We start from the raw sequence: 9,611 nt of genomic DNA, 5'->3' as shown, positions 1-9,611 counted from the left end.
GTCTGCGTGACCTGATAAGTCACTCTCACTCGGAAACGTGGTGAAGCATTGAATGACGGAGAATCCAATGTTACCATTATAAATAGACATATTCATGTTCATTTTATTCATTCAACCTTCTCAGCTTGTTCCTTGTTGTTGTGAACCTTCCCCTACTAAAAATGTCTTCAATCTATGTCATTGTTCACTCTGATGGTGCCATTAACCAATGTCCTTATGAAGGAGTCACGTTCACCTCATCATCAGCTAAATTGGTACATCTAAAGAGAGGAGTAACTCTACAAAGGCTCAAGAAAATCATCCACACAAAACTCAACCGAGACGAAAATGAAAGGGTGACAACCATACATTTTCGCTACCCAATTAGACTTGGCCCAGGAGTTAGTAACTACACATGTGTTGAGTTAAATGATGATGAAGACGTTGAGACACTGTTCAACATCCACGATTCAAATCAACTTCAATCAGGTATAGAATTATATGTTACATTTGCTACAAACGAAACACAGCCACCACAACTTTCGCCTTCATCTTCACCTTACCAAACTTACGAAACCATAAATCCATCTTTTCCAACATATGATATGAATTCTGACCTTCAGTCCTACACACAACTTTTAACTGGTCAATTCATGGACCTTAATGAAATACCCTCACAACCATTTGAGCAAACTCAACCCTCTCAGCCTCTTGAAGAAACTCCCATTGAAGAACATGCTGTTGTGGGTCTCCCAAACGAAGTATTTGATCCTTTTAGCGAGGACGAAGATGAAATCCTATCTCAACAGCAGGATGATGAAGAAGACTCCCTCCCACTTCCAAATATTCCACCATCACAACCATTACCATTATACAACGTACCTCCACATTTTTTAGACTTTTCCAGTCAAATACAAGAACATGACTCTGAGTTTGGCCATGTACTTGAACGTGAAATGGTAGTGTATCCACCTGGAACACTATTTGTTGGCCAGCGCTTCCTAACAAAAGAACAAGTGCAAGATGCCATAAATAGATTTCACATTGTCAATCATTGCACTTACAAGGTGAAGATGTCAAGTACAACTAGGCTTGTCGTGGAATGCGTTCACAACGACTGTTCTTGGAGATGTCGCGCAATATTGCGCACCAAAGAGCAACACTGGGAAATAATGAAGCTTGACGGGTGCCACACATGTGCTTCCCCAATCATTTCACAGGATCATAACAACTTGGGATCACGAATGATTTCTCATGGGATTTGTGAAATAATACAGAGTGATCCATCCACACCCATCACAACAATCTTAGCCCACATAAAGTCCACAATGGGTTACACAATCAGCTATAGGAAGGGATGGTTAGCGAAACAACATGCCATTGAAAATATCTTCGGAAATTGGGAGGAGTCATACCATAAGTTACCTAGACAGTTGCTTGTAATGCAACTGTATATTCCAGGCTTCATTTGGAAATTGAGTACACAACCAGCATACAAGGGTGGCTTGCTTGACGAGGGGAATGTGTTCTTCAAGAGGTTATTTTGGACCTTCAAGCCATGCATTGATGGTTTTGCCTTCTGCAAACCAATTGTTCAAGTGGATGGAACATTTTTGTATGGCAAATACAAAGGGACTTTATTAGTGGCAGTTGCGCAAGACGGCCGCAACAACATAATCCCCATTGCCTTTGCTGTGGTAGAAGGTGAAACTAGCGATGCATGGTTCTTTTTTTTGAAAAACTTAAGGAGGTACGTAACTCCGCAAGAGGGGTTGTGCCTCATTTCGGATCGTCACGAGATCATAAGAAGTGCATACTCCAAAAATGGAAGTGGTTGGACAGAAAACAATTCTGTCCATGTCTATTGCATTAGACATATTGCACAAAACTTCATGCGACGATTCAAAAACGTTGCACTGAAGAAAGATGTCGTCAATATAGGTAGTTTTAATTTTTTACGTACTTTATATTCTTATTAATATTTTATACAATTGCTTAGCTAGTTATATTAATTTTTTTTGTAATCTTGTTTCCAGCATATGGGCTGACTGAACCGAGATTCTTTTACTATTACAACATAGTAAAAGATAATAATCCTGAAGCTGCACAATGGTTGGACAACATCCCAAGGGAAAAATGGACACTGGCATGGGACAATGGACGACGTTGAGACACATGACAACAAACCTAGCGGAGTCAATCAATTCGGTCTTGAAGAAAACTAGAAACTTGCCAATTTGCTCCATGGTCCTAGCAACATACACCCGTTGCAATAAGTTCTTCATTGACAGAGGCAGAGAAGTAAATGCAATGATTAATGCTGGACATATGTACTCGGAGATTGCAACTAAAGCAATTCAAGATGCACAGTCAAACGTAAACACTCATAGAGTCATCACCTTTGACAGAACAAGCACTAGATTTTTAGTCGAAGAAATGCAACATCCGACAGAAATTCGACCCATAGGAAGATTTACAGTACGGTTAGATGAAATGTGGTGTGATTGTGGCAAGTTTCAAAAAGTTCACATCCCATGCTCGCATGTACTTGCTTCATGCTTATACGCATACCACAACTTTGACATATACATATCTCCCGTGTATACCTTACAACAAGTTTCTAAGGTATACGAAGGTCAGTTTGGAGAACTCAGACATGAAAACTATTGGCCAACTTACACGAGCCCAACTTTGTGTCCAAATCCAGAACTGGAAAGAACTTCAAAGGGTCGACCCAAGTCTAGTAGGATAAGGACAGAGATGGACATTAAAGAACAACAAAGTTGGCAAAAAAATTGTTCTTATTGTCACACTCCTGGTCACACAAGGAAGACATGTCCAAACATTACTCAAGCTTCTACTTCCCGTCATTGATTTATGTTGTTGTTATTACTTTAAAATTTTCTTCATGTAATTTTTAATTTTATGAATGTCATTGTCACTTATAAATTTTAGTATTAGTAATTTATATTAAATATATTATCATTTAATATATATATATCTACATAATATTATTTAATAATGTTTATTAATATTAATAAAATATTTTTTAAATAAATAATTATGTATAAATTTTAATAAAGATTAATATCTCAAATTAAATAAATAATCTTATTATTATTTAATACTTTTATTTATTTTATAAAAATATAAAATTAAATAAATTATTATTGTAATTTTTATCAAATACAAATTTAAAATTATTCAATTATTATTATAATTTTTATTTTTTTAATATTATTTTTGTAAAAATCTCACCAAATTCCATACATAATTTGCATTTTTGTTTTTATATATAATAAAAAAATATTATCTAATATTTATGTTTATATAATAATTATATATTGTCAAATTTAATAATAAAAATAGTTTTAAATAATAAAATAAAATTTATTATTTCAATTATATTTTTATTTTTATATTGTGTGAAAATAAATATTTATATTATGTTAATTTGTGTGACAAATACATTCCCTCAATTTTCTATGTTGCGTGTTCACTTCTGAGAGCGGTTCAAAACGAACCGCTCTTCAAATTCGACTACTGAGAGCGGTTGGTTTTGAACCGCTTTCCAAATTCTCGAGGTCAAAGCCTGTAAGACTTTGGAGAGCGGTTTGTTTTTAACCGCTCTCCTAAGTCGACTTTGGAGAGCGGTTTGTTTTCAACCGCTCTCATATGTCGACTTTGGAGAGCGGTTCATTTGTAACCGCTCTCATATGTCAAATTTGGAGAGCGGTTTGTTTTCAACCGCTCTCAGAAGTCGACTTTGAAGAGCAGTTTTTTTTCAACCGCTCTCAGAAGTCGATTTTCTCCCAGCACATTTGAAGCAATTTACAAAATCAGGGGACGCATTTGCCACACACATTAACATAATATAAATATATAAACATAAATATTAGATAATATTTTTTTATTATATACAAGAACATAAATGCAAATTATGTATGGAATTCGGTTGCCCCAAAACCAAATTCCATTTGGAAATCAACTGTACGGACACAAATTTGAAGGCCAGAATTCGGTTTTCGAGAAGTCAAATTCTGTACGTAACAGTAAATGTGTCTACTTTCGTAAATATTTTTGGGACAGGTCTATTTCAGTATTTTTATTTTTTTTAATATTATTTTGGTTAAAAATTCACATGCATGCTTGGTTTTAGAATAAGTTGTTATAATAATATTAAATTTTGCTAATCTAACGGGTGAATAAAATTATATGTTAATGTTTATTATGCCTATTAAATTTTAGATAAATTAAATATTTATAAATATAGAACAGTTTCATAATCAACATTTATTTATATTTTAAAAATGTATATTAAATATTAAAATAAACTTATTCAATGAGTTATTATTAATTTATTTGCATGAGTTTTTGTATATTCAATTTATTCAAGATTTTTTTTTTTAATTTTACAGTAATATTGATAAAATTTAATGTTGATAAAGAGTTATTAATCGGTATAAATCTTGTTAGACTTATTCCTTAGCCAATTTGATCCCTCTTCTAAATTCAAAGTTGCTTTTTCTGCTTCTCGAGTAGGATTGAAAAATCAGTACCCCCAAGGAGGAAAACCATGAAGCAACATTAGGATTTTGAATGATGATAAAGTGATATGACCATCACAGGCAGTTTCTAGTGATAATTGAATGTGAATGGACAATTTCAAATTAGGTGAACCTCACCTCGAAAATCTAGGAACCTCCAATGAAGCATCCATTCCTAAAAAAATAACTAAATAGGTAATATTAGTTATTTTTTCCGTGAGACTAAAAATAATTTTATGTTCTAAATACATAATTGGATTTCGTTTTATTTTTATACAGTGGTTATGCGACCCTTCCTTAAAGTTGTAGTTGTTAGAAGTTATTACATTGAACAATATACATAAATACGTCATTAATGATGTACTCCTAGCTGTTTTTGATTGTGTCTCTAAATCTTACAATCTATGATTCAAAATTGGCTTGACGATTCATTATTTGAATTATAATTTGATAACCTTCACAACCTGATTAATGGCATCCGATATCTTCCATGACTCCTATAGCTTTACATTAAAATTTTGAGGAAATAGTTTTATTACTAGTATTTTGTTATGTTATTAAGCCAATCAAGTATGAAGATTCTTTTCCTGAAATTCAAGGTATGTCTTTGTCTTGAAACAGTCTTTTCAAGATTAAAAACAGCCAGATGATTTATGATGTTTTCTTTCCATTTTTCGCTATTGTACTGAGAATGAAACGACAGGTCCCTGCTACTTATGTGTTGAGGACATTAATTTTTCGATTTGAAACTTGAAACTCCAACCTCCCTTTGGTTACTAAAAGTTGAAAATATTTAAGTACCGATACATATTTATATATTGCTGAAACTCCGGGAGATTGTGCTGAAGGTTGTTGATATTTGTTTCATCTGCTGCCACCAACTATCCTTTATAGCAGTAAGTGTTGAGCTTTAAAGAAACAACATAAAAAAAAAATGGAGTCGAAGGAATGAGAAAGTTAAGATATATGTGCCATATTGGAATAACACCTATTAAGGAGAACATGACAAAAAATTAATTAAATTATTTTTGACATGTGCTAAGAAGGCTGTGTAGATATTAATAAGGAGAGTAAATTGCATGAATTTTTACCTTGTGGAAAGGGGTAGAGAGGGGGAGATTCTTTGAAAAACTTTGGAGGAATTATTAATAGGGATCTCATAACATCTCTGAGAATTTGATTTTTGACCAAGTCTAGGTAATCCATGTAATGGATCTCCCTTAGTGGGATAAGGATGTGTTATTTTTGTTGTATGCTCTCTTTAATTCATTAACCTTTTGGAATTAATTGACTTATAAGCAAGTATTTATATGGTAAATGCAGTGTAGCAATGGCTATTGTCAGGCCCTCAGGTAGCATCACAAGGTTTATTGTGAAAGGCATAGTTCAGGGCAGGTGTTAAATAAAAAGTTCAATTAAATTTGTGTTCCTCATTTGTAATAGAGTAACAGTTGCTGTTGGGCTATTGATTTTGCCTGGTTAAATTAGTAACGTCTTGCCACTCGTGTGCATGTGAGCCCACTTTTCCTGCTCTAATTTTCATTTATAGATTATAGAAGGAAAACATTAGGGTCTGTTTGGTTTCTGGAAATGTTTTCTATTTTCATTTTTAATAACAACACTACTACCTTGTTTTCATTCTGTTTCCTTTTTCTAAGATATTTCCTATACAAATATTTGAGAACAAGAATTAAAATGACAACTTAAAAATGTTTTCTGAAACAAACAGCTGATTATGCTTTACCTGCAATTTCAGCTCGCAGAGACATTTGGAAAAGAGCTTGTTACGACATCCGATGAAGCATATATGAGCGAATTTGATGTTACCGAAAGGATATGCTTAGGTTCCTGTTGAATATAATGTGTAGGTTGTTGAATAACAGCTTTTTATTTCCCCACATATGGTAGATATTTGCAATATCTCATATGATTTTGTCAGAGTTGATGTATCTGGACATTCTAGTAGAATGCAACATGTGTCTGGAGGAAGGGTTCTGGTCTCTGTTGTGGCAGAAAGTTGCATTGTGCTGTGATTGGGGAATGGTGGTGCATTGCATGGTTTGCATATTTGTTGTGAGAGTAAACTGTAGAGTGGATTAGAATTCTTGCATTTACTTGTATAAGAAGCACTTATTCTGGTTCATTAACACTCTCTGAAGAATGGAATTAAGGCATTCCTTCTCGTAACTATAAAAGAGAAAATTAGGGAATCACCTGTTTTTTCTGTACAGCTGATGTATTTATTGTGACATGGCATATAGATTCTGAAAGAAATTCTACTCAGGAATTAGCATAAGATTCACCAAGCATAAAAATTGTGTAACATTCCTCTTCCAGCTATTTTTTTTCATTGTTATACTGCATTTTCACTCTCAATCAGAACTTCCTTCAGTATTAAAGCTTCCTATACTCGTAGTTAGTTAAACTGAATGATAAAAATGTGTGTACTTCTTTCTTCATTGCTAATGATGAATACCATGTGTATATACTTGGTGTCTGCCATGGCTTTGGTATAAATAGGTAAAACAATTTAGAGAATAATTTTGGTTTATAGACACCTAACAGTGCTATCACCTATTTGACATCTCTCATTTCTCTCTACCTTTCTCTTCCTGGCACATAATTCATCGCATCACTCAAGGGGTGTCTACCAAACTTTTTTCTTTGGAGAAAGGTCATTTTTGGGATTGGTAGATGTAAAGGATTGAGGTAAGTATTTTACCTATTGAACTACCTCACATGTTATCTCCTTGGTCTTTGGGTGCTTCAACATGCCTTTCGGTATATTTTGATGGTAATTAATTAAGACTTTTGGCATTGTTTAGTATCAATACTTTACTATGGGAGCTGCTAGTGTATTCACTGATATACTTAAGTGCTTGCATTGTGATCTGTGTTGACCCTGCATCATCTTCAGAACCTCAATTATAAAATACAAGTCCGTAGTTTTCATTGATGAATTTCACGTGCCCTCACGTTTCTTTAAACTTGTTTTTGGTTGTTACTGGTTAAAGACATGAATCTATAGTGGCCGTGGTGGAACCGAGAGACATTCAATTTTCAAACAATATTGTGGTGGCTTGCTTCTAGAAATGAGAATAGAGAAACTTACACGCATTAATACCTTGCCTGAAGTAGTTGCATTTTGTTCGTGAAAATTAAGTTGAGTATTAATTTCACTAGCATTTTGTTGCATCATGCCATTTTCATTGATGCAGTGGTTGACCTTTCTCCATTAAATGTTGCTCTCACCACTGCATAATGTTGTTGACTTTTATCTCTTGAATGATCCTCCAACTTTGTCCAATATGATAAATCATTAATTTCCTTAATGAGCAACGGGCTTTCCTTTCGCTGAGACAGTGATGCTTATAATGTGACCAATTGTCTGCATCATGTTATGTTAATGATATGTGTAGCCACTCATGTTTGCCAGATCACATTTGAATGTGCGCAAACCAAAATCGATTTTCGATAATTTCTAACCACAAAACCTGCAACTTAGACAAAGAAACCTCATTGTAGGTTCTTTTTAATTTTGGAACACATACAAGCCTAGATCTATAATCTATTCACTGATAATCATATACAATATAGCTAGGATTTTCTGCATCACCTCCATGCGAGACAGATACTTAAGGAAATCAAACAGCACGAAAACTAAAAACATGCCATTTAGATTATATCTGATGTAAAAATTTTCAATTGAAAATAAAAAAAGAAGAATTTTGCATCTATCTTATCTGATCACCCATCATACACTAGTAAGCTGAAGATGTTGTCTTGTGTGATGAGTCTGTTGAAGCTGTAAACTTTTCAATGCAGCACCACCTGATCTTCTTTTCCAAAGACTATCCACCTGTTTTTCTTCCTCTGGCTTCTGCACTCTCTTGATCACAGGTAAAGGAGGATCCATATTTTCAATGCTTATGGGAACAATGTTCTCATTCCTACTACACTTGTGGTTATGGTTTCTGGGAATAGCTGCACTATTTACAGCCACATGTGGCCTAGTTCCACAGCTGGAGAGAATATGAGCTGTAGTAGTGGTGGTGGTGGTGCTTATGTGTTTTCCTGAGAAGAGCTTTTTGAGCTTAGAATACTTAACAGAAGGGGAAATGGAGATGGTGGTGGTGTTACTTTTGGTTGTGAGGAGTCCAGCTATTTTGTTGTGCCTCTTCACCTGACCCATGCAACCGATTCTTGGGGACAAAGGGTCATTGGAGAAGGTTCCTTGATGGTCTTTCCACTGTGGAAGACTCACATCTTTGATGGATGGCCTTGAACATAGCATTGGCAGAAATGTGCTTCTGTGATGGATGTGCAGATTCTGATGGTAAAAGTAATGATGGGGGTTGTGATGATTTTCATTGCTCATGTTTCCTAGATGATAATGGGCTAGAGCAAGGATCCAAGAGAGAGTGAGATGGTGGCACGGCAAGAAATTTGTAAGATGTGAATGGATTTGCTAAGTGTTTTGGGTGTTTAACTTTGAGCTTGTCAAAAATATATGTTCATGTGTATTTTTGACCCTTTTACTTGGTCCTCTAGAAAATAAAGAAATAACAATTAAGAAGATGACAAAACAGAATAGAAGAAATCATTGCAGAGAAGAAGCATCATCGATGACTGGTACACACAACAAACGAAGAGAACAAGGACAACTCTGGACCATTGTTTTGATTTTATCTGGTGTTTTTAACACACATCAGCTTTTGTTTCTGTGATTAAGCTCTTTAATACAAATTTAGGAGAGGAAAGGACTAATGAGTTTGACTTGCATCCTTTTGTGTGTGTGTGTGTGTGTGTGTGTGTGGAGAGATCTAAATCCTAACCAATTGATCATGCTAAAGTATACACGCTACTAGTGGTTAAATCATAGACTGAACAACCCCTTGTCCCCCAAAAGGGTCCACTTTATTTAATTACTTAATGGTGCCTTTTTTTGACTTATGAAATAAAATGGTTTACATGCATACATTATTTGTAGAGTAAGTAAACTGAAATAATTTTATTGTCTATCCTTGAAAAAATTGTATAATGAACTTCAATTAAGTATAACTCAGTTGTATCATACTCTTGTGG

General features: G+C 34.4%; 1 protein-coding gene across 1 annotated transcript; it reads right to left on the bottom strand.

Moving 5' to 3' along the window:
- Nucleotides 1–8,280: 8,280 nt before the first annotated feature.
- On the bottom strand, nt 8,281–8,904 carry LOC113874331 (uncharacterized protein At1g76070-like). The gene has a single exon (XM_027512560.1). The coding sequence runs from the start codon at nt 8,902–8,904 to the stop codon at nt 8,281–8,283; it is 624 nt and encodes a 207-aa protein (XP_027368361.1).
- Between the last annotated feature and the right edge of the window lie 707 nt (nt 8,905–9,611).

Source organism: Abrus precatorius, unplaced genomic scaffold (assembly GCF_003935025.1).
Source record: "Abrus precatorius isolate BTA unplaced genomic scaffold, Abrus_2018 Scaffold8, whole genome shotgun sequence".
NCBI lineage: Eukaryota > Viridiplantae > Streptophyta > Magnoliopsida > Fabales > Fabaceae > Abrus > Abrus precatorius.
Note: the sequence above shows the minus strand (reverse complement) of the source record. Positions and strands in the feature narration are given on the sequence as shown.